The following is a 26,547-nucleotide window of genomic DNA, read 5'->3' as shown; positions in this document are numbered from 1 at the left end:
GCGTTGATAAGTGCATGGTCGCTCATTTTGGTTCGAACAATTCACGGTTCTCTTACGAGTTGAATGGTGTCACAATACCGGATGGAACTAGGGTCACCGATTTGGGAATTCTCATTGACGAGCGGCTTAGGTTTACTGAACATTGTTCAGCGGTGGTCAAAAAAGCGAATAGAATGCTTGGTCTCATTTTCAAAAAAGTCTCTTCGCGTTCTCCTAAAGTCATTCTTCCGCTTTTTTGAGGCTTAGTTCGTCCGGGACTGGAGTATGCAGTAAGGTTTTGGAGACCATACCTACAGAGGGCATAGACTTGGTTGAAGGGGTGCAGATAAGAGCTACGCGTGTCCTTATTGGCACACAGGGCTTGAGTTATGAAGAGAGACTTCATTTTTTGAATATGTTTATATTGGATGAACGCTGGTGTCGAGGAGATATGATCGAAGTGTTCAAAATTTTCAATGAGATGGATAGGATGGACCATGAACTTTTAGTACACCGCCAATCGACTGCTTTTACAAGGGGACACCAGTATCGATTGGTGAGGGGCAATGCAAGGTTATGGTGTCGCAGGGAATTTTTCTCTAATAGGGTTGTTAATAAATGGAATAGCTTACCCCCGGAGGTAGTAAATTGTAGCACAATTGACACGTTTAAAAAGAAATACGATAAACATGTTGTGGTAATTCGAGAAGCTATCCATTCTTAGAATAAGACAACCATAAGTATTCTTTATGGGCATTGTATAATATTTTATCATGTTTATATATTGTTTATAATTATTGTTAATTGCATTTTTAATTGGGTTGCTGCATTTTTGAAATATGTGACATCCATATTTTTATGGGCATCTTTTTATCAGCCACCTCGTTGGGCATTTTGCCTGTTGTGGCGTTGTATTTGTATTCTAAAAGTCTAGAAGTATTGTTGCCTGACTTTTTTTACCCATTTAGGACATTTGACCTGTCCCGACAAACTTTTAAACTATCCTATCATTCAATCCGGGCCCTGCTTCGTATATATATATGCAAAATTGTGCGATGATCGGTCTAAAATTGTAGGTTTGTATAGAGAATGTACGCACACAGAGAAGACAGGAAGGCAGAAAATAAATTTTATATATACATATATATATATGTGTATGACTTTAAATAATCTTCTGACATATTTGTGCGACGTGTTTTCTTTGTCGCTATTTTTATTTATTTGTTTATCATTTTTTTGCGGTATCAGTTTATTTTATGAGTTATATATAAGTAGCAATTAGTGATTCCGCCGTCAGATGGTGACATTTTTGGTGAGAGTCAGTGTCATCCCTTGTTTCTGTGATCCCAATTTCCTTCATCTTTGTCGATAAAGTATGGCGTAACCTTCTAAAAAGTATATGGTCAACCCTCTAATCATAATGAAGTAACTTCATCCTCTGCGACTATAATGCATGATGATGATTAAGTTACATACCACCCATAGTTCGCGTTCAAGCGTGGGGAGGAAAGGGGGGGGGGAATGAAGATAATGAAGCAAATAAACAATCGAAGGTCATCCTCCATAACTTTGTACAGAAGTACTAATGAGACAAAACCCCCCGATGGATCACGTAATCAACAGAAATGACCATTCATTAGTTGAAGAGAGCGAATAATTTTCTATTATAGGTCGTGTATTTTTTCTTTCTGTGAATAGTTTAAGAAAGCATTATGTAATACATCCCGGCGTATCAACGAATTTCATCAAGATTCATATCTCACACTCAAATGTTCAGTGAATAGATCAGTACAGGCCAAAACACACACTACACTGACGTGACGGGGTAATCACGTCACATCAGAGACGTTATGAATTCTGATTCGTAGAAATTCTGTGACGTAAAAATTATATTACGTAGGATATTCCCGCGTCACAGAATATTTCCACGAATCAGAATTCACAACGTTCCTCACATGACGTGAAATCACGTCAAGTCAGTGTATTTCGGTCTTTTTAGATCTCCGTGCAGTATGTGTAAAGAGTGAATGCGCCCACTATAGAGACCATTTTCTACACACTGTGTTTAGCAAAAGCACGAATAATTCGGATATCTGCGGGATTGTACGGGATTTCATTTCAAGAGAGTGTCATCAAAAAGTAAGTATATATTTTCCTTTTCCTTTCCCGAACAGTGGAACAGTCTTCTACCTTGACCATAGTGACAGTTGAAACAGTTTTGATAGTATTGCATCATTGTAGCTGATGTTTTCAGAGATGTGTATCAATATCAGGAATTCATAACCTCACAACCGAATGTTGTTTCAGTTCTTTGGGACCTTAACAGAGATTTTGGAAAAACCGTTGTATCCGTTTTATTGATCGCTTCCCCCCCCCCCCTCAAATATCCTCCGTGTTTTTTGACCGAAACGGCCATGTAGCAAGAGACTGGCAAGGAAAATTCGGCCTTTAGAAGGGGATATGATGATCCCTGACTATTATGCAGGATTGACATTGTCTGCCCATGCTGAGTGCAAGGTTGTCAACGAGCCGTTGAGACATTGCTGTCCATTCCTGTTATAGCGCCAACTGTAACTCCGGAATCGTTGCTGGCGGCTGGTAAAAACCTGCTGTCAAACGCCTTCCTAGAGCAGGGTTTTCCAACTGGTGTTCCGCGAGAGATTTTTTTTTGGGGTTCCGCGGAAGCATAAGTGACGGAACGCCAAAGATGTCGGAACCCCGATAGCTTCAAAATTTTTCTTGTGTTTCACCTGTAGCGATTTTTTTATAAGAAGAATTCCTGGGAATTCTGGAAAAATCTCATATTCCCGAAACTCAAGACCTATATGCGGATTTTATGAGGGTCTTCCTCCAATAGATGCGGAACTTTTAAATTGTTTCTTTGGATTCTTCCCCCCCCCCCCGCCTCTCTTCCTTCCGATGGCCAATTGAGCTTCACGATTTCTTATCGCTTTTCTGAATAGCAAATCCTAAATAGCAATCCTAAGACATAGAGAAAAGTTTCATTTTCTAACTTGCATGAGGCTGTTTTTCCCATTCTACAGATTCTTCACCGCAAATGGAACCTCGTTTATACGACGTTCAAGAGGCCATATCAAAACGTTGCATTATGGGTGAAAATCGTGCAACTGAAACTTCGCTAAAAATGATGCCCCCTCCCCCCCCCATAGACCTCAAAGAAAATATCACAAAAATGCAACGCTAATTTTTGTGATATTATATAATTATATTATTGTGATATTTTGTGTTTTAATTGAATTTTGTTTGTTACATAATAATCATTCTCGTGATAAATTACCCCCAACATTAAAATCATATTATAAATTACTGGAATAACTGTAATTCGCATTACATCAACATTGCTTAAATCTTGAGTATTCTTATATTGTTCTCCTGAAGATTTGAAAGAAAAAACAACTTTTCATAATATTTTTTTTTCCATATCTGAGTAAAGCAGATAAAAATTAATGGAATCTGGCTCTTTATAAATGTTGTCTAAAAGAAAGGAACCGTAATACTGGACATTACTGTTTCTCAAACCGTGCGTCGCGGCTCTAATTCGTCGGGGCATCGCCAAACCTTTGTGAAGGGTGTCGCGGCTAGCTGTCGACAATGCTGATTGCTTGTTTAGTGCTTTGAAAGGAGTCAATTGCTAAAAACTGACCGTTCTTTTCACTTCATGTCTTATGTTTTGCTCAAATTGGGATTTTTCGCTCCTCTCAGACCACGATTTCATTTTGTGCTGAAAAATTTGAATAATTTAATCTTCGTTTTTACTATAGCTGATGTTGGTTTGACGCACTGGACCGGAAGGGGGGGGGGGGTGGACGAATTCACTCTTTCTCTTCCTTTGAACACTCGTTCTATATTTCGGATGAGAATGGTGTATGCAAAATCCACACTCAACCCGGCTGACCAAGTACAGTAAGCAGTAGATTTTTTCCCTTGTCCTGTATTTCGTTATTGACCACTTTACGATCAAGGACGTAATATTGCGTCCAAACGCCAGTGAAATTAATTAAAACAAATCTATCTGTTTTCTCTTTCCTCTCTCATCATCAACACAAAACTGCTGCAACCCTACAAAAAAGAAGTTCTTTTCATCTCCATCATTTTTTGAGGAGAAAAAAACTTCTATTCTAAGGTTATTATTATAGGTTGTACAATATAAAAAAGTATGTACACATAAGAGGGGAAAGGAAACAGGTAGGTGAAGGTGAAAAGTGTATTATACTTCATATACCTACTATTTGTAAGTATTACAGATAATAGAGTATAGTAATACAAGTGGAACTTCGGTTAACGAGCTTAATTCGTTCCACCAACGTGCTCGTTATCCGAATAGCTTGTTATTCTAATCAAACTTCCCCATAGGAAATAATGGAAACTGGGATAATTCGTTCCACAATTAGTCATTCATATAAAAATGACTAATAAAAACGGCATTCAATCAATAATTAAACACAATAATAATAATAATAATGATAATAAAATATACATAATATAAATAACGACAAAAATAAACGTAAAATACGATAATGTTTACAAACATTATTGATTATTGACTTTACTCTAAACGACAAGAGAGAGGAGGACTATCGTTCAGGACAATTTACAGACTCATTGTTTTTTGCAAACTTATTATTATTATTATTATTTTTTTTGCATGACTTCAAAAAAGAGCCTAATCCAATGACACTTGCTTTTGCCTCCTTTTTAGGATTCCTAGGAAATGGGAAATTGCAGTGTCGTTGGACGGATTCATTGCTCGCACACTGCTAGTTTTATTCAGGTGGTTGTTTTCTGCAGAGTTTTAAACAGATTCTCACATTCTGCACATCTCTCAAAGGGGCCATTCAAGTATTACGTGAGAAGATTTTCAGCCATTTTTGACCCCCCCCCGCCAGCAAAAGTCAGCAAAACACTGACCCCCCTCCCCCTGTCAGCAAAATTTCGTCAGCAGCTTAGAATATTTCATATCTTCAAAAAGGGAATGATTGATAACGTAAGCAACCTTCAAACCCTTCCCCGCTTGTCATCAAAAGTCAGCAAATCCGAACCCCTCCCCCCGATGCTGACGTGATACTTGAATGACCCATAATCTCATTTTATGAGAGAGGGACATCTCCTTACTTCTCTCTTCCTCAGATGAGATACCGTCCATAAACCCTTGCTGCTTCCGTTCGCCGGCTGCCCATCTACACAGACTATGGATGCTTGGCATACTACGTCGAGAGGAATCAAGAGAAAAGATAAGAAAAATGGTGAAATTCCTTGAGGAACATCCTGGGAAGATAAGGGATCCATCTCCTCCAGCTCCTAAATCTATACTCAAGTGTCTCGGAGATATTTTAAAGACCTTCAACTGTGGTCAAAAGTGAATTGGACAGAGTGTACTGAACTGCCCGAGCGCAACGGGGTGCTCTGCCTTTCTGTCAAACAATCCTCGATCAATCAAATTTATTTATTTATTTAATTTCATTTTATTTATTTATTTAATTTCATTTTATTTATTTATTTAATTTCATTTTATTTATTTATTTAATTTAATCAAATTTCTGATTGCGCCTTTGCGATATGATTTTATACATCTTTCCATGATTACTTATTATTCGTGCCCGTTGCACTTTGGCTTTAACTTGATTAATTTGATTCTTCTTTTTACATAATTTTTAATTTCCTTTCACTATATGTCATCTTTGACGTATCAATAAATAATGGTTTTGGCGGAGATGCCCTGGACCTCCCCCTTCCGGGGGGGGGGGGCCGAAGAGCTTACGTTGCTTCTAGCGACAGAGCCTGGGTGTCTCGCGGTTTCTCCAGTTGTGATAACTGATAACGTGGAAATAAATGAACAGAGCGCAAAATTTTTCTCTAATAGGGTGGGAATAAATGGGACAGCTTACCCTCGGGAGTCGTGAATTATTACATTATTGACGCGTTCAAAAGGAAATAGGATGAACATTTTGGGATAAATCGAGAAGCTATCCATACTTACGTAAGACAACCATAATCTTTTTTTTTATGGGCAGTGTATTTCATTTTGTCATAATCATTTGTTTGTATTATTTGTATTAGTTTTGTTTCAGTTGTGTATTTGCTTTCTCTTTAAATAATCACTCTTAATTTTGGGTTGCTGTATACATTTGGCATCCATATTCTGGACAGACACCTCATATATGGACACGTCTATTCAGCTACCTCGTTGAGATTTTTGCCGGTTGCATCCTTTACATTTGTATTGAGAAAGAACACGCCCACACACAGAATGTGAATCCATTTTTGTTGAATTAAATAATAGTTGAATATTTTCTGTTTTCTTCAAAAGGAAGTGTCTCGAGTCTGTTCAAGGGATGAATACTTTTAATAGACAAACTGTTGAAACAAGGAGCGATTCTACGAGACAAGGAAGTACGAATTCACAGGTATCGCAACATTTTCACTTTTATAACAAAAATTAGAACTTTGCCTGGTTTTAATTAATATAGAAAATTGACACGCTTTTAAGACAAATGAAATTTCAATTGGTCGACGCGTTTCGGCTCTACAATGGAGAACCGTCATCAGGACCTCGTGGTCAGAAATCACACAAATGAGTCGTGGACGGTTGAAGTTTGTTTGGTCGTCCGGAGAGTTCGCCTTTGTATTTGCTCAGGACGAGTGGTCTTTGGATGCGAATTGGGGGCGCCATTTGTTGCAAAGTGTTTAAAATTCTGTCTCGACTGAGGTTAATAAATCTTGTCCAAGCACACTATTTCTTGCCAGGATCCTGGCAAGTTTTGATGAAGTATCTATCCCTCGAGAAAATTCAGTTCGGAATTATGTGTCGCTTTTTTTAAAAACAGACGCTTTCACAAAATCAAAATTATGTGAAAGTTGCCAATAGTGTTGGGCAATAGCCGAACTATTTGTCTGTCCCTTCTCGGCGTTGTTTTCGGCGTTCGAGAACTCGAATATTAAGATGTCTCCTGGTGTTTTTGGTCAATATAGCGTTTTTCTCATTCTTGCATGGGATGAAGTAGATACCAGATTCTTTGGAGGGTGAGATAAGATCTTTTAGTTGAGAAAAGATGAGTTCATTTGTTGGCTGGAATTTAGCCACCGGAGGCGAACTCTCCGGACTACCAAAAATAAACATCAACCCTCCACGACTGTCAAGTAGTCAATTTTCTATATAAATTTTCACTTTTATTAAGTCAACCCTAAAAAGTTACGAATTCTTTTTTAGTTTCCACTATTTTAACAAGTTTTTAAGAATTGGGCGGAAACGTGTTTTCAGCTGATAATATAAGTCCGCAGACGTATAAATATCTGCAAAAGCATTCGATTGATCAAAATTTTAATGCAAAAACAAACGATTAAAAATGCAATCGAAATTAATTTATTTTCTGTACTTTTTGATGATTCAATAACATAGCCTGTAGAACACGATGGCAAGCTACGGAAATGCATGAGGATCAACAAACCCTTGATACCTTTGAAGATATCATTATTCCTCTGGTACGGAGGTAAGTATTGAACAATTATAAAATCCGTTAAAACAGTAACATACACTCCAATTTAATGGTAAATAACTTATATGATCCCGTGCAATACATTGGGGCATTAATGCTCACTTCCTGTAAAATTTGCATACAATCACTCTCATTATATATTTAACAATTTGTGAAAAAAATATTGAAAGCAAAAAATCTCTCTACGATCGTTCAAACTAACAACATGAAATAATGAGACTAAAAACGAATCAGCAATAAGAAAATCGTAACTGACACCGAATTTTTTGAAATGCAGATGTTTAAGAAATCTATATTGAATAGACTCCATTTGCTGAATTAAAAATGCTAAAATATTTGCTTCCAATATTTGTCTTCCCCCCCCCCTTCCGGTGCGAAGAAGCAGCAGCGGCACGGGCTGGTTACACACTGGCCCAGCTTCGCCCAATGTTTCTTGGAGGAAAATTTGCTTCCAGGACACTCTCTGTGTTATGATTGCTGGGGCCAGATCGATTGTAATATCGGGAACGAAGGCGGCTCCTTGGACTTGGGTTGGAAGCTGGATGCTACTAGTCGTTCTGTTCGACCAGCCGTCCAATCCGAGGATGATGTCACGCTAAGCTATCCATACGATGGTTTTAAACGGCTGGATGATGCGAAGGTAAATTTAGGAAAGAGGGAAAATTCAACTACCCTTGTGTGCGGGCAATCGAACCCACGTCCTATCACTTGCCGGGTGAGCGTCCTAGACCACTAGACTACAAAGGCAACGAATATCTCACTCTTTCCTTATACAGAGCTCGTGCGCACTGAACGGGACTGTACATGGATGATCGGACCTAATTGAGGACAAAGCTCACAATTGCTTACACTGCCACCAGATGGCGACTTATCCGAAGACGATGTCCCTCTCCGCAGTCCATGTCTGCACACGAGTTCAAAGGAAAGATTGAGATATTCGTTGCCTCTCTAGTCTAGTGCTCTATGGTGCTCACCCGGCAAATAAGAGGAGTAGGGTTCTATTTTCCGGAAGGACAGTTGAGTCTTCTCTTTCCTAGATTCATCTTCGCAGCCAGCTGGTAAATACCTTCGTATGGATATCGGAGAATGGCATCATCCTCGAATATGTCGCCATCTAGTGGCAGTGTAAGAAATTGCGAACTTTGACCTGAATGAGGTCCGACCGTCCATGTACAGTCTCGTTCAGTGGAGACGAGCTGTAAGGAAAGATTAAGATATTCGATGCCTTTGTAGTCTCGTTCGCTCACCCGCAAGTGAGATGATGTTGGTTCGATTCCACAGAAAAGAGAAGTTGAATTTTCCCTATTTCCTAAATATACATCTTCGTATCAGCCACCTGTTAAAATCTTTCGCAGCCGTCCAATACCTTCTATCATTTGACGATAATTGCCCATGTTGGAGTGGCAACACTACTTGCGCATGACTGACCTCCGAACATATTGGGCCAACCCATCGAGCTTATATTACTGGAGGGAGCATCCAGCCGCCGCGACGTCGTCTACATCTAACGCAAGGAAACCACGTGACTCGGTGAAAACAAACCCGATCCCCATAGAGATCAATGTTAAAATTGCCGATTTCACCATAGAAATGCGGAAGTTTAGTAGGGTTTTTTCCGCCACATAAATAATTTTAAAAATTGAATAGAATTTTTGATTTTCGAAATATTGAGTTGGCTTAGAAATACGAAGCCCAGAAAAATAAATATAAAATAATGAGCCAGACCCACTTTTGAGGTAGATATCCATGCAATATATTTTTCTTTCATTTATTATCTTTCATCAATGCTGGAATTATCACTTTCATTAATTATAGAATTATCACTTTCATTAATTTTGAAATTATCACTTTCATTAATTTTGAAATTATCGCTGTCATTGATTTTGAAATTATCAGTTTCGTCAATGCTGAAAGTATCTCTTTCATTAATTCTGGAATTATCTTTAATTACTCTCATGTGAAAGGAATGCCACATGCGACTCATGAAAGGAACAAATTCTAAATTAAAGAAACACAGAAATGAATCGATAAGCCTGTTTTTGCTTCAAAAAATGCTTGATTAAAGCTGCGGAATTTCTTCATTGTAATTTATGAATAATTATTAATTAATATTAATAATTAATTAGTTAATAATTAACTAATTCCAAAACATCCTAAACCATATGAATTGATGCAATTGGATAATATAAGACAATACGGAGACATTAGTTTTCATTTTCTCGTGCTTGAGAACATATACACTCATGTCCATAAATTAAGGATAATTCAGAATCACACGGAAATCGAAACCCTAAAGTATAAATTTCACCTGTAGAATTATCACACACATCTGCAAGAATGATATGCAAATTTCAGGAAGCCACCAGATGATAGCGATAGTAATGCCACAATGACGAGAGTGTAAGAAGGGGGTATATAAGGAATGGTGGCAAAGAAGTGAAATTGTTCACAAGAGTTCTGTAAGGCGCTCAGTGCCATAAGCGAATAGTTATGACACAGAGGACGCATGTGGATGATTTTTTACGTGGTAGAATTATCGGCCGCCTGGAATGTGGGCGTACTCAGATGGAAGTATCCGATTAACTTGGAATTGCCCAAAGTGTCATCTCTAGGCTTTGGCAACGATTCCAAGATAACGGAAATGTCAGTAGACGTTACAGTACAGGTCGCCCCCGAGTTACAACGCCGAATGAAGACCGGTATTTGGCAGTAACTGCCAAAAGAAGCAGACGGAGCACAGCATCCGACCTGTCTCGTCAGCTATCTGCAGCCACGGGTACCAACGTTTCAAGGCAAACCGTGTACAGACGTTTGGGAGATATTGGTCTATATGCTCGCAGGCCTGTCAGATGTGTTCCGCTCACGGCAACTCACTTTCGGCAGCGATTAGCCAGGAGTAGACAACATGCAATGTGGACATCGTCACAGTGGGCTTGTGTGATGTTTTCCGACGAGTCCAGGTTTAGCTTGCAGTCTGATTCACGTCGGACTTTCATATGGAGAACGCCAGGTACCCGTTATCACCAAGACAACATCATTGAACGACACCGTTTCGGTGGTGCAGCATTGCTCGTTTGGGGTGGAATTATACTGGGTTCCAGAACAGATCTGCATGTTCAAACCGGAACCATGAAAGCCCAAATTTATCGGGACATCATTCTGGAACAACATGTACATTTGTTTAGGGGTGCCATGGGCGCAGAATTTGCGTTTATGGATGACAACGCCCGTCCTCACCGAGCAAACATCGTAAACGAATGCATTGAATCTGAGGATATAACCCGTATGGAATGGCCAGCATTCTCACCTGACTTGTATCCGATAGAGCATGTGTGGGACATGCTTGGCCGACGAGTTGCAGCCCGTCAGCCACCTCTACATGTGTACCGGAACTTCGGAGAGCATTGCTTGCTGAGTGGAGCGATCTTCCCCAACATCAGATCGATAATTTGATACTCAGCATGCCTAGGCGTTGTACGGACTGTATTTCATCGCATGGATGACATACAATGTATTAACCATCATACCAACCATGTAATAGTAAGTTTTTGTAAAGGAGATATTTTTTACAATTGCGCCAAGGAGCAAAAATCGTAGTTTTTATGAATGGTATCATACATACATCATCGTTTTTGTTCTTTATCTTTTGTTTAATAAATGGGCTTTATGAATAAGTAACGTTTGTTTTGTTTCTGAACCTTTATTTGCCGGAGCTGGCATTATCCTCAATTTATGGACATGAGTGTAAATAAAAAGCTGAAATTAATGTTATTGCATGGATATCCACCTCAAAAGTGGGTCTGGCTCATTATTTTATATTTAATTTTCTAGGCTTCGTATCTCTAAGCGAACTCAATATTTCGAAAATCAAAAATTCAATTCAATTTTTAAAATTATTGATGCGGCGGAAACCTTACTAAATTTCCTCATTTCTATGCTAAAATCGGCAATTTTAACATTGATCTCTATGGGGGATCTGGGGGATCATGTTTGTTTTTACCGAGTCACGTGGTCTTCCGAGAAAGATGTTTGGGGACACCGTTCTCAGCACTGCCAAGGCGGAGACCGCTGACGTCATACTCCCTCCAGTAATATAAGCTCGATGGGCCAACCAAAGGGACACGAGTGTGTCCATTTCATAATCACGAACACAGGGTTCCAAATGAGGCAGGCACATTCAAGTTTAAAAAAATTATATGACACTGTTTTTTTAGTTTCGATAATAATTATTACATGCAATATTTTTTGTTATCCCTTAGGAGGAGCAATGCTTCTGCCATTCTTCAACTTATACTTACTCCAACTGGGCCTATCCGTCTCGCAACTATCCTTCATGCTTGCGTTGAGTCCAATACTCCAGTTCGTTGCCCCTACATTATCTGGGATAATCGCCGACAAAATAGGAAGATCTAAACCCGTATTAGTCGCCAACATCATATTAGTAGCCATCGTTATCAACAGCGTTCTCATAATTCCAGTGATAAGGAAAAGGAATTGCTTCCTGACAGATGTTGCCGAAATCCAATGCGATCCGAACTTGTCTGTGGAAAACAAACTCAAAGAGAGCCAATTTACGAACATTACTGTAGAATGTTTTGTACAATGTAATTATAGTGAACTGTTATACCACGCATTTCCTTTAAATAAAACTGAAACTGGAGAAGATCCGTCTTGGAATAGCACCAAGCCTATCCCAAGTACCTTGAAGAGAGCCTTTTCTGCGCCGGATATCGAAATCGCGACACAAAATGCTACGTGGATAGATTCTAGAACTTTCTGTCGGTCTATAATGAGAGACGATTGCGCATCATTCTGTGGTGAGGATGTGGGACTTAATACTTCCTGGACAGAACTGAAATGTCCTCTCATAGATGACAACAGTATACTAGTTGTAACATTCTGTACAATCATATCCTGCTTGTTTTCCGCTCTATACTCGAACTGCTACAGATTCATGGATGTAACATCAATGTTTATGGTAGAAACTTATAATTCAGATTTTGGCCGTGAAAGATTCTGGTCGATACTGAGCATAACTTTGATCTCGCCATTTGCAAGCTACCTCGTTGACCTAACAACACCAGAAGGAGGACCGCGAAACTTTGCAACTGCAATCTATTTCATTGACGGAGTACTTGTTCTTCTGATGATGGCTGTTTATAAATTGGACGTGCGTATTTACCCACCAGGACGAAATATGATGAGAAACGCAGCGAAGCTATTGAAAAACCTGGACATCGTCGTTTTTGGCCTGTCTTTACTCGTGCTAGGCACAACTTCTATTTTCGCTAAAATTTACTCATTCATCTATCTCGATCGCCTGGGAGCACCGAGTACCCTCATGGGACTCATGCTGGGCGTGAACAGCATATCCGGACTTCCATTTTTACTCACATCCAACTGGTGGGTCGAAAAACTCGGTAGTTCGAACCTACTGCTGTGCGGTTTCCTCGCCCATGTCTTTTACTGTGTAGGTTATTCGTTGCTGGAGAATACGTGGCACGCTTTAATCTACGAAACATCAGCCATTTTCACATACCATCTGCTGTGGGTAGCGGTCATCAGACACAGTCATGAAGTAGCTCCTGAGGGTTTACATGCAACGGTTATCGTGTGTGCTGGCGGAATTCACTGGTCTCTTGGTAACCAATATTTTTTGAATGTTTTAGGTTAAGTATATAATTCAGTGAGTCCTTGGCCGCATTTTAATAGCCGAATCGTTGATCCTAGAGGCAATTAGAAAAAGTATCCACATAACAACCATTAAAACTCAGATAAGTTATTCAAGTTGCAAGGGGTTGTATAGAATATACTTTTATACTTTTATCAATACAAAAAAAATTAACTTTTTATACGGGTACCCTATTCTCAAAAATCCAATTATAAAGTTGTTGCTCTGTTACCTCCTGAGGTCAACAAAATAACGCGTCTTTTCCAAATGCAATGTTCATTTAAACGTTTGAATTCAAAAAGTTGCCGAAAAAATTGGGAAAGAACAGCAAAATCTAACAAAAACTCTTCCCCTCCCAAATTATGTTGGCATTTTTTTTCTTCTTCACTGTTTTGCATACAAATATTTCATGGAAATATATTTCATATTTTAATGGAAATTTTGAAAGAACCTTGAAATCTATTTGCGAAGTGTCATCCGTTGACGAAAGTGAATTTGAGAATTCTGATTTTGACATTATAAGATGAAAATGATAAAATGTACGTAGGTGAAGAGTTTGGATCAACGGTTCACCAGTAAAATGCCATACTCCCCCCCCCCTATTTACTATGCACCCGTATGTTCACTCATTATGAAAAAGATTATAATTTACTATTATAATAATCTTTTTTTCCCCTTTCTCATTAACAGGTAAAAGTCTTGGAAGTCTTGTTGGCGGTCAAGTTATGAGTAAGTACGGTGGAAGATGGGCATATCGATTATTGGCCATCCTTTGTGGTTTCTCCGGTATCGCTTATGGTACCTTTCTTCACTTTCGGAAAAATAGAACCAGCCGGAAAGGTGTGTAAAGCCAATTCCATGTTTGAAGATGCACAAGTTTTGTATTTAATATTTCAGTAGAAATATCCCACACAGAAAATTCATTATATAGTAGGATGACCATATAAGGGGCCATTCAAGTATTACGTAAGCAGATTTTCAGTTATTTTTGACCCCCTCCCCACCCCTTGTCAGCAAAACACTGACCCCCCCCCCCTCTGTCAGCAAAATTTCGTCAGCAGCTTAGAATATTTCATATCTTCAAAAAGGGTGGTTGAGAACGTAAGCAACCTTCAAACCTCCCCTCTCCCCTCGTCATCAAAAGTCAGCAAATCCGAAACCCCTCTCCCCTCCCCCGATGCTGACGTAATACTTGAATGATCCCTAACCCATAGTTTCCCAACCTTTTTGTCCCCCCACATCACCCCCTTCTTCAGAAATTTTTTTCTCCCATCGCCCTCCAACGCAATCTAACCCACAGGATCCTATGTTATACCCGTAGCTTCCACCGCCCCCTACAACTTTCCATCGCCCACGTTGGGAATCACTGATGTAACCCTTATTTTACTGAATATTCCCGCATTTTCAGCGGCAATTTCGGCCACACACACACAACCTGACATTATTTGATAAAAATATTTTGAACAAAAATTAATTTTAAATTTCTAAACTTATCTAAAATCGCGGGTGGAGATGATTTTTATTTCTTGTAATTTTTAGGATAGTGTGAAGAATATCCATATCCAATATATTTGTCATGTCCAACTCTCCCGTCCTTCCCATGTTGAAAATGCATTTTAGTTCACTGCTGTAGGCACTGGCCTCCTATCTATCTCCCCCCCCCCGCCCTTTAGCAGATGTTTAGCAATTTTTACCATAATTTACGATTTTTTTCCCATTGGAAAAAGTGTACAAGAATGAGCGGTAGAACAAAGACGTTGTTAGCCAATCAAATTCGCTAAAATTGTTCCATGGCGGATTTTTTTAGCGTTTGTGGGAAATTTTGAGAGTTTTATGAAAAGAATTATATGGGGTTTTTTTTTAAATTTTGTGCAGCTAAATACAGTACTCGGCAAGATATTTTTACATATTGATCGCAGCACATTAATTCTGAATTTGTGAGAAAGGGAGGAAACACTCATAAGGGAAATTTTACCGTCAATTTCTGCATCTGATGAAGTTCGAGCAGATCCAGATAAATATGGCCATAGGGACTCAATATTTTCAAATTCTTCGGAAGTTACCCTTATAGTAAATGCAAATAATATTTTTGTATCGATTGTGAATGATTCGTGTATTGTTGTGAAATCCAATTTTCAACGTGCCTGAAGTGAAGCAAAGGACATCACAGATATTGTATGAAAAAATTCTTTTCTCGTTATAGTGAGAAAGTGTTCTGTACTGAACAGAACAGAACGACTTTGGCTCTGTGTTTTACGCGATTTTAGCTCATTGCTCCTGAAGGGCGCTGTCGTGCCGGAGAAAATTCTGAAAGACAAGGCGGGAGACTGGGGGGCCCTTTCGTAGGGGGTCATACATTCGGTAATCGCTATACATCGTATAATTCGTTGTACATACAATCGCGTGTTGTTGTCAGTCTAGCTGATCTCCAAGGGGCCCACTGGTGTGTCCGGGTCCACCATTTTTCTGTCATCATTCGTTCTTCCCCATTATCTTCACCTTCTCTGGGTTGTCGCTCAGGAAGGTGATGAGGTTTTGGTTTGACCAGATGTTTGGTTAGTTCCGGTCTTTTGAGTAGCCATTTCATCCAAGCCGAGGTCCAGCGTAGTGTTCTGTGCAAATGAAACAATATTGTTTTGCAAACTGTGGAAAGCAAATTCACTGTGTTGTAGCACATCAACAGTTTGTGGGCTCCTGAACTAACATTTCCCCTTATTGATTAGTCCCGTATGGACCTCTTTCTCTTGTAATCTCTCATACCTCTTGTGACTGCCCTTTCCATCCGGTATCACTTACGGGGGGGGGGTACACTGTTTAAACTGTTTTTTTTCCCTCAGCGCTTGGCTTGACTGATTTACTACTTCACCAAACACCAACTCTGGCCATATCGCTATATTGCAATTTACTGCCATTAGTGAGATGGGTTGGAAGTGAAGGCGCTGTCTATCGGTGGTCGCCTCGAGTTCGTTAGGGAAGATATATATATATCCTCCCTTGGGTTCGAACCCGGGACCCTGACAACAACCTTCACGAAGGTAGACGAGCATCTCACCACCATGCCACTCGGGCACCGACTAATTTACTGGACTCCCGTACATAAGCGGGTACACGCTCTTGCAACAATGGGTGATATGGTTCACCGAAGGTGTGCATGGTGATGTGGGGGGAGGAGGATGGATTTTTTACTTCGCCCTGCCCCCATATTCAAATGATACAATTTTTCTTGAATAGCGGACCACCACCCAGCCCCGTATTGTTTATGCTCCTGCATGATGTGGACGAGAAAACAAGCTGCGATGACTTACGGGACGAGCAAAGAACCTACAAATCGTGAAAACTATTTTCTTGAATGATGGAAAGCTGGGACCGCAACTGGTTTGCGGTGAAGGGTGGGATATCGGGAAAAAGACCAAACGCGTTTGGGTGTGTATTTATTTAATGTACCCCTGAAATACTTGATCACGCGTGGTGTGTGGGCCTATAGCTTGCACTCGGAATAAAAATTGGCAATCACTGGTGGTCATTACCATGAATATAAGAAAATCACTGTTTTAAAAAGCTCGACGCTTAATTCTAATAAAGGGTGATTTACGTATTAAACATATTCAGGGGACTTGCTGAACAACCTCGCACATTGAGTGCTGTCAACATATATACATATTTTTCTCGAGAGAAAAATATTGAAATTGAATTACTTCTCTAATTACTCAAATGGTTGTTTTTCCCCGAGGAAAATATATTAATAATGAAAAGAAAAACCAAAGTTTACGTCAACTCCATCTTGTGTGAGGAGCAGGAGATAAAAATGTCAGGCATTTCCAATTAGTTAGCCAAGACCAGACACATCGGCAATAATTTCATTTATCGCATCAGTAGCTAACTATAAAAAGGAATTACTTCAAATTAATCAAATGGTTGTTGTTAGGCAACCATCTTGCCATTGATCAACATTTCTGGAACATAGACAAGCCATAATGAAAAAGACGAGAGCTCATTAACTATAGCAACGGCAATCTCCTTTGATTAATGCTTAACTTCTTAAACCAGTAATTAATAAACTTGAAACACAGGCTAAAAATATGGTGTATTCAGTCTTTAATCACGCGGAAAATTAGCCCCGTTCATACATAGCAAAGCTCACTACAGCAGTGTCACACTCCCTATTTATACTCTCTATGTACAGGGTGGGCGAAAAGTCCGTAGAAACTTTAAAAATTCATAGAAACTGGAAATATAACCGAAGTAAAAAACGGTTTGCAGGGTTAGCATCGCTAGGTGATGGGAATTTTTATGACAGGAGAAAAATATTTCAAAAAAACAGACGATAGGTGGCACTGACGTATACAAGTCAAAGAAAATTAGGCTTTTTGGATCACGTGATATTTTGAGGGACATACAAGATAACCAATAAGGCGACTTTACAGACTTTTTGCCCACCCTGTATGTCCATTCAGAGGCAAAGGATCGACCTGTAGAAGAGGCACAAAAGACTTGGGAGGTAGGTCACAATGAATTTCTTTAACAGAAATTTTTTGAGTTCTTAAGCCTTCAAATAGCATTTAATGTAACAGAAATTGATTGTGTCATTGCATTTTTTTTTTATGCGTATTTCGCTGTTTATTATTTCAAATCATATTTTCCGAAATTTTAAGGCACATTTTACAAATTTCATAATTTCCGATAAAAAGTAAAATTTTTTCCCCGCTATTCCAATACCGCTTCAGGCTTTTTTTTTTTTAGGTCCCTGTCTCAGACGAGTGCTACCAGGGCTACCAGGATTTGTATTGACTAAAAATAGCAAAAAAAAATTATATACTTGGCTAAGTATGTTTGCCTATAGATGGCAGCACATTACTTTTGAATTTTTAGGGAAAAACTTGCTGAAAAGGGAAATTTTCGCTGGATAAGATAAGTTAGGGGCCATTCAAGTATTACGTAAGCTACGTAAGCAGATATTCAGTCATTTTTGACCCTCTCCCCCCCCTCGTCAGCAAAATTCAGCGCGAAACAGTGACTCCCCCCCCCCCCACAGGTCAGCAGCTTAGAATATTTCATATCTTCAAAAAGGGGTGGTTGATGACGTAAGCAACCTTCAAACCCCCCCCCTCCCACCAAGTCAGCGAATCCAACCCCCCCCCCACTACTCCGATGCTGACGTAATACTTGAATGACCCCTTATGATTCAAAATAGTTTCGACTCTGCATCAACACTTCCTATTATCGCATTATTTTGCTAAAGCTAATGTTATTTGAGATAAGAATGAAACATTTTTTATGATATACTTTTTGTTTTATAGGGCATATTTACATTTTTTAAGAGCATATTTTAGAAGTTTTTAGAGCATAAAAATCCTAGCCCTAATAATCACATATAAAGGTATTTCTTTCAATATCTTAATTTAAAAAATATATATAATTTTAAAATAAAAAATGAATTTTTGTTTGTTTTAGGAAGGGCGGAGGGGGGGGGGCTCGTGATCTAATCCCCTCATTTGCCTCTAATCCCAATATGCGTGAGGAGGGGGGAGGCGCAGAGCTTACGAAATTTCGCTGACAAGGAGGGGGGGGGGTCAGACTTCAGCTGTTTGTGTGACGAAGGAGGAAAGGGGGGGGTCAAAAATAGCTTAAAATATGCTGACTTGAATGGCCCCTCAGTGTTTACGGAACTAAATGTTGAATTCAATTTTTTTTTTTGTAGATCTGGAGTGTAAAGACACAGATGCATCGGATTCGACCACTAAATAATGAAGAGAAATAGAATATGTACAGTATTTTTTATTGTGTTTCGGAAAAGAAGTTTTTTTAGAACTGACCGATTAGAGCTTGCAATTCGCTGATGATCTTTCCCGCTGAATATTTACGAAATGTGTATCAAAGCATTGCATGATATACATCACAAAATGTACTGTATATTGGAAATAAATTATTATTTTTTTTAAGATAATGTAACGCGCACATTTCTGAAAATTTCAGTGTGTAAGCAAGAGAAAATTAAAAGAAAATTCCGATTTTTTTTTTTGGTTTTTATGTTAAGGGGGTTGGTGCAGGAAAATTTTCCAAACAAATCACATATTTTTCAATTTTTAAATCTATAAAATTTTCCGCGTCCAACTGTGTTAAAGTTTCTGTTCTACCTGTAATAAAAGTATTTTTAAAATATTTTAATATAAACTACTGGCAGGCATTGTACGTGCTAATGGTTTTCACTGCAATGCTTTTTTCTCACATCGAAGTTTTTTGTTAGATAAGGAACACTTTTTCGAACACCACTCATTCAAATGTCTTGAAACTTTGTGTGTCTCTCAACACTATGGTATTATATACTTTGACATGAGGATTTTTTTTATTAAAATTATTCAAAAAAATTTTATGCCACAAAATATGGGTAAATTTTGGTGATTTTTGAAAAAGTTGCACGTTTTTCCAAGTTAAAATTCAAGAAAAAGTAACCAACAATTAAAATCCTAAATCCTCATGTTAAAGTATGTAACATTATAGTGTTGAGAGCCACACAAAGTTTCAAGTCATTTGAATGAGCGGTGTTCGAAAAATGTTCCTTATCTAACAAGACTTAGTTTTGAGAAAAACACATTATAGTGAAAAACATTAGCGTGTGTTAATGCTTACCAGCGGTTTATTTTAAAATATTTTTAGCTCAGGTAGTACAAAAACTTGAACGCGGTTAGATTCATAAAATTTCATAGTATTTAAAAATTAAAAAACTAGAAAATGTGTTTTTTGGAAAATTTACGTGCACCAACCCCCCTTAAAAAAAGAAAAATACATTCATTTTGAATTATCATCATTAGTAAATAAGACCATGTTGCGTATATCTCATCTGTTCTGAAATTTTCGATGTTAATAAAATCCGCTGAGTAAAATTCGTAAAATTGAAATTGTGAATTTTTGTTGTTTTTAACTTGATGTGAATATTATCAAGAGACTTTTAAAATACACGGTGCTCCAACATTCTCTAAGAAAATATCAATTAACATACTGTGGAACAAACACTCTTGATATCGAGTAATTGAACTTCGTGGTGATTGATTCAATTGGAAAAATTTTATAAAAGTTTAAAATGATATTATTAGATTTGTCTCTTTTATTTATTTCTTGCAAAAAATACCCGGTGCTTCCCAGGTTTTCCCCCATATGCTGGAAGCATTGAAGAAGTGATATACCATTGTGAAGGAATAAACGTGTCTGAAACACATTGTCTAGGAACCTCGGTTACCTAAGTACACATACAAAAATTGTCATTGTTGTGGCCTATAATACATTTCTGCCCAACAGTTATCGTTATCACCCATTTCGGGCATTTGTCCGACTTTTCAAGTAGTCTATCGCTCAAATCGGGCACTGTTTGTTATATATATGCAAAATACAAAACAAAACCCATTAGCGGAGATTAGTCTAGAATTGTAGATTTGTATAGAAAATACACACAGAAAGACAATCTATTTTATATATAAAAGGAAGTGCGGAGATTAAGTCTGTAATATGCAATATACTGGGTCTTTAATGATGCTGGGGTCGAATTTACATATTCATGAGGTACGAGACTTATAATTTTTGAAATGAAAAACCATTCAAGAATAAAAAAAATCATACTTTTGTGTTGGTTTGGTGATAAAATGCGACGGTGACGTGGAATAATCTGACTCCCTTTTAGAACGAGAATCAACTGCTAAGTATTATATACAGTCGAATCCCGTTATAACAAACTCCAAGAGAATGGAGAAATCACTTCGTTATAATGAAATTTCGTTATGAAAGAATTCCAGTTGTTTGCATTTTTCCTATGTAAACTTATTTGGAGGATTAGAAAAAGTGTTCGTTAAAACGAGATTTTTTCGCTATATTTTCGGTATTCGTTAAAATGGGATTCGGCTGTATTTACAAACGGATTAACAAGACAAAACATGTGGCTATGGGCAGTTGCGTCGGAGCAAGGGGTGCTTGAGCACCCACGGAATGCACAACCTGTTTGTACAATGGGTCCGAGCACCCACAGAACTGATTCAGAAATCGAAAAATTTTCCACTTGAAACTCAAGACGGGCACCCAGCAGTTCGAAGAAATTCTGACGCTTTCTGGCTATGGGTACACGATCAACTCTCTCGTCACCGGCGTATCGAGCTACTGCGCAGATGCGAAGACGCAAAGCAGCGAGATATATACAGAATGATTCAGAAAAGATGGGGGGGGGGGGCGGGGGAGAACTTTAAAAGGATATAGCAAACACCAATACCGACAATTGTCATCAACGAATGCATGGTCTAACATAAAACGCCAACGCACTAGCGCGTTCCGAAACGGCTGCTCCGCAAACGTTAAAACGACATTCCTGTTGAAATTTATTGGGATAAAAAGAACAACATGCATGCAAATGCCACCTGTGGGAAAGAAGAAATCGTATGCAAATCTGCGAGTTTTGTTTTTTTGTGTACTACCACCTCTTAAAGCTTTTCCCATCTTTCTGAATCACCCTGTACATATTGTAAATAATCAAACATTCATTTTCATCTTTTAAGACAATTGTTAAGACAGTCTCACGAACGAAGACATCAAATGTGTGACGAACTGGGGGATAAGACAATTTTCCCCAACAAAATGTTATTTTATTTTCCCTTCAAATATTATCATTTTATGCCATATTCTATGTGAATATAATATTACGTTATCCAAGATGGAGGATAGGGGGGTCTATTACGCTGGTGTGGTTAAGCCCGCGTTTCAAACGTGTTTGAGGTTTGCGGTGCATTGTGGGATTGATTTACGTCACCGTCGCTAAAGGTTGATTTTTCTCACAGCGTTACTAGAGATCTTCGTTATCGTCATCGCTATGCGAAGCGGTAGATAACGCGGGAGGAAAGCACTCGTTAAGCTCGCGTTACGGAAATAAACATGGGGGCCGCTCGAAAGTATGTTTTTCGGTGAAGGCGAGAGCGACGGAGACAAATTAGTAGTATTTGAAATTATTCATTCATGATTAATTTATCAAGCTGCTCATTATAATGAATAATAATTCTCCGAATTACGTCACTTAATTTACAGACATGATTCAGAGACAGCATTATCGTTTAAAATGTTATCTAATTACACATACTGATTGGAAAAATTATTCATAGTAATAAATCGTTATAAATTATTATACTCGAGATAAATCTCTCTACAACGATATATATATATATATTTCAAATCGTGCATGGAAATGCCTTTATTCTTAAGTTAAAGTTATCTCAATATAAGAATATTATTTATTGTATTGCGCTACACTTTCTGTGCAGTACACAAAAGTGTAATGCAGTAAACACCCTTACACACACTCATACACCGTATACTCTGCGCACTAAGTACACTTTAAAAAATCGCGAAGTAAATTTTTTATATTAATTAATTAATTAATTAATCTATATATATAAAATTGATTTTCTGTATGTGTGTCTGTGTGTGTGTGTGTGTGTATGTTCTCTATACAAATCTACAATTTTAGATCGATCGTCTTGAAATTTTGCATATAGACCAAATGGGACCCGACTTGAACGATAGGCTACTTTAAAAGTTCGTCAGAGCAGGGCAAGTGCCCCAAATGGTAAAAAAAACTGTCAGGCAACAATGGTTTTTGGGCCTCAACAATCACTTTCCGAACGTTTACTTTGGTTACCGTGGTTCCCTAGCAATGCGTTTAAGACTTGCATATGCCTTTACAACGGTTTGTCACTTCTTTAATCCTGTTAGTATATGTATAATAGTTTATGCCTTTATAATGGTTTGCCACATTTTCAATATACTCTCAGTAATGAGGAAAAGGGTGATATCCTCATAGAAATCAGTGCTAAAATTGTAGATTTTACTGTAGAAATGCGGAAATTAGTGTTATTTTCCACCCCATCAATAATTTTAAAAATTGTATTGAATTCTCGATTTTTGAAATATTCAGTTCGCTTAGAGATATACGAAGCCCAGGAGATTAAATACGAAGTAATTAGCCAAACCTATACTTTTGAGTTGGATATTCGAGCAATATCATTGATTTCATTTATATCTTCTCAAGTATGAAAATTAATGTCTCCATATTGTCTCTTTTGATATTTATTTGCATAAATTCATGTGGGTTAGGATATTTTAAAATTAGTTATGAGCCCGTGAAAAGTGCATCGAAAAAATTCCACAGCTTTAACTAAGGATTTTTGGAAGCTGGAACAGACAGATGGATAACTTGAAGTTCAGGGGGGGGGGGGGATCGAAATACCTAGCGCCCCTTAAAAAAAGAAAAATATACATTCATTTCTACGTTTCTGTGTAAATCTAGATTTGTTTATTTCATGAATCGCGCAGGTCGCCATATTGGTCAACTTGGACACGGTTTGCATGTCCCTCAAGAAAAAGAGAGGGAGATATCACGTGATCCAAAAAAGCCTCATTGAAGAAAACCCGGGCAGCGCCGGGTATTATAGCTAGTCAACAAATAAATTTTTTCTCATCCTTGAGTTACAGTTACAGTTGAATTAAGCAGGGCTATCGGCTGCAGTGACCATTCCCTGGCTGGGAGAGAGTAATGTGAGGTAGGTAATAAAATAAAGAAAAATTGAAAATTCAAAACAACAGCGGTAGTAGCTTACTACAAAAAGAATGGAAATGGGATGATATGGAAAAGAAAATCTTCAGATCTAGGGGACGATGCTAGATCACTTTTGTGAGTTATGAGATGTAGTCCCAGGATGAGTGTGTGTTTAGGTTGGAAGGGACCTCAAAACCAGAAGAGTGACATGATTACTTGCCTTAAATTCAAGCACTTTACATTCAAAGATATATGACACACATGATTTGTCCAGATGATCACCAGCACAGTTGACACATGATCTAGGATTTGAACAATCTGAGGAGCTATGAGCACCCCCACAGGATCGACAAACTGGACCAGAGGCCCGACAATGGACTTGTCGATGATTCAATTTGAAGCACCTGGAACATTGAAATGGCCGGTCAATGAAAAGTTTCGGTCTATGTATGGTGAACCATATTTTGAGAACTGAAGGTAGATTCACTCCCAAAATAGTAGCAAGCACTGATGTGGACGCTTCACCATTTCTTGCAAATCTTCTTAGACTCAAAAGGGTGATGTTATTTTCGCGAATTTCGTCGGCCAAGTCCGCAAGAGTAGGAATATTCCGCAGGAGGAATTTCGAGGTAATGGTATCAGTAAGCAAAATAGCTTTGACTGGAATATCTAGGATCCTAGGTATCGATAAGGCTTCAGTCGCCGCTTTTTGTGAAGAGGTCGCGATTATGAGTTCATTACCACGAGTGAAACGGACGTCTAAGATCTGGGAGGTGTCCGAAAAATAATTTAATAAGCTTTTTTCCAAGTCCCTCGGTCGAGATCTCGGAATAGCTTGAGCACCCGACAGCTTGACAGTGAAGCATTTAATTTCATTACACGCACAGGCTAATAAGTCTACATCACTAATATTTGAAGACCACGTGTTGACAGGCAGAGCCCTATTAGGGTTCTCAAAACCATTAGAGGGAGCATCGTTATTAATTTCCATGTCGATATTGTTATCAATCAAGTTAGTTATAAGGGAGTTGGAACTACATACCAAATCCGCCGTCTCGACGATAAAACGAGGATTAAATAAATAACTAAAAAACAACGAAAAAAAATTACCGAGACGAACAATATGAAGGAGGGGAAAAGAGAAAATTACAGAAAGGAAAGATTATCCTTTTTCTAACACAAACGCAAAAAAAAAACTAAAGAAGCAGCCGATCCACCCGCACCGCCAAAAATCTCAAGCCTCATCCTTGAGTGCATTTTCTGATCGGAATATAAAAGAGATGCCGAAACAACAGTGCAAATTTGGTGGTTGATATATAATATAATATCTTGATAAATATCAAGACGGTTGATGTAAAAACATGGGAATATATGATGGCGATATTTTTGCTAGTCGTTTTGAAAAATTCATAATAACATCATTGAACTTAACAGAACATCATTTTTGAAACGTAATAATTTAGAAAATTTTCCCCTGCCAGTTTCATGTGCGTGCGCATAGCGTCGTACCTCTTTCTCAAATATTTGACGAAACTAAAAAGAATCCGGATGAATTTAAAAAAAAAAAAAATGTAGCTTACGAAAATTAGGAACAATCAACACACACAAAAGCGTACAAAATAAATGAAAATACAATAATAATAACGCGGCACTCGTTGATAGTGATGATGATTATCAGCAGAGGAGAAAATTATCTGATTGGTCCATCCCTTTCGGACCTAACGCTACTGTCAATCCAGAGAGTTTTTCTTAAAAATCTACATCGACATATCGCCGGATGCTGAGAAAAATCAAGTTTTTAACGATGGTCGTGTTGAGATCTCGTGTCTCCCCCCCCCCCCCCCCACCCAGACGATCAAAAATTTATTTTTTTTAATTAAAATTTCCAAAGAAAACACCTTTACGCGTTATTATGCATAATCAATTTTTGTTAATTTCACTGCTATTTGAAGGCTTAGAACTCAAAATCTCTTTTCAAGAAATTTATTGCGACCCACCCTCTAAGTCATACATGGCAAACCCTTGGCCCATGGACCAAATGCAGCCCTGGGGGTTATCTGATGTGGCCAGACCCCCCTACCCTCTCAAACATAATTTTGTAAAAATGAACTAAGTAACGCTTTTATGGATCGCTTAAGTGACACATGGCCATGGGCGGAGATACGGGAGGAGGTGAAGTCGACTGATCTAATGCATATATGTATAGATGAATTGACATCATCATCATCTTACCCCCCCCCCAGCAATAATGACCGTACCCCCCCCCAGACTTCCAAGTCTATCTCCGCCTATGCACATGACACAATTCCAGAGCATTTAAGCGGCCCGTGGCACATTTTCAGAACACTTAAGTGATCCAGGGCACATTTAGAGATCCCTTGAGTGACATGTGACACAGTTCTAGAGCGCTTAAGCGGTCCGGACGCATTTCCAGATCACTTGGATCCGCGAAACATTTACAGATCATTAAAGTGTTTTTAGTGACGTCCCCCTACTAATGATAATGTCCCCCATTAATCTGCAGGGGACATATCAATAGGGAGAATATTAGTTCAGGTGCCCACTAACATCGAAAGGTTTTTCTTGTTTTAGTAAGATGCCATTAAGAATGTTTCATATTTTCGTAAAGGGTGGTTGATGCGTAAGCATCGTCCGAACAACCCTCCTTCCCTTGTCAGCAAATCGGAAACCCCCCCATCGATGCTGGCGTAATACTTGAATGACCCCCAAGAGAAACATTCTTAATAGACATATATTTCTTTTCCTCATTGGCATTCACATAAACACAATAAAAAACATAACGCATGTACATCCGGAAT

At 38.5% G+C, this 26,547-nt stretch overlaps 1 protein-coding gene across 1 annotated transcript; it reads left to right on the top strand.

The window, feature by feature from the left end:
• Positions 1–2,002: 2,002 nt before the first annotated feature.
• On the top strand, positions 2,003–20,163 carry LOC149088664 (major facilitator superfamily domain-containing protein 6-like). Its single transcript, XM_089248637.1, has 7 exons — positions 2,003–2,118; positions 4,700–4,771; positions 6,308–6,404; positions 7,397–7,487; positions 11,753–13,135; positions 13,855–14,004; positions 18,863–20,163. The coding sequence occupies exons 3-7, from the start codon at positions 6,333–6,335 to the stop codon at positions 18,907–18,909; spliced, it is 1,743 nt and encodes a 580-aa protein (XP_089104763.1). The 5' UTR covers positions 2,003–2,118; positions 4,700–4,771; positions 6,308–6,332; the 3' UTR covers positions 18,910–20,163.
• The last annotated feature ends 6,384 nt before the right edge of the window (positions 20,164–26,547 follow it).

The sequence above is a fragment of the Pholcus phalangioides genome, unplaced genomic scaffold, assembly GCF_987345545.1.
Source record: "Pholcus phalangioides strain wild (caught in Gottingen) unplaced genomic scaffold, Ppha-v1.0 ptg000003l_1, whole genome shotgun sequence".
Taxonomy (NCBI): Eukaryota; Metazoa; Arthropoda; class Arachnida; order Araneae; family Pholcidae; genus Pholcus; species Pholcus phalangioides.
This window is presented reverse-complemented; position numbering and strand designations above follow the sequence as displayed.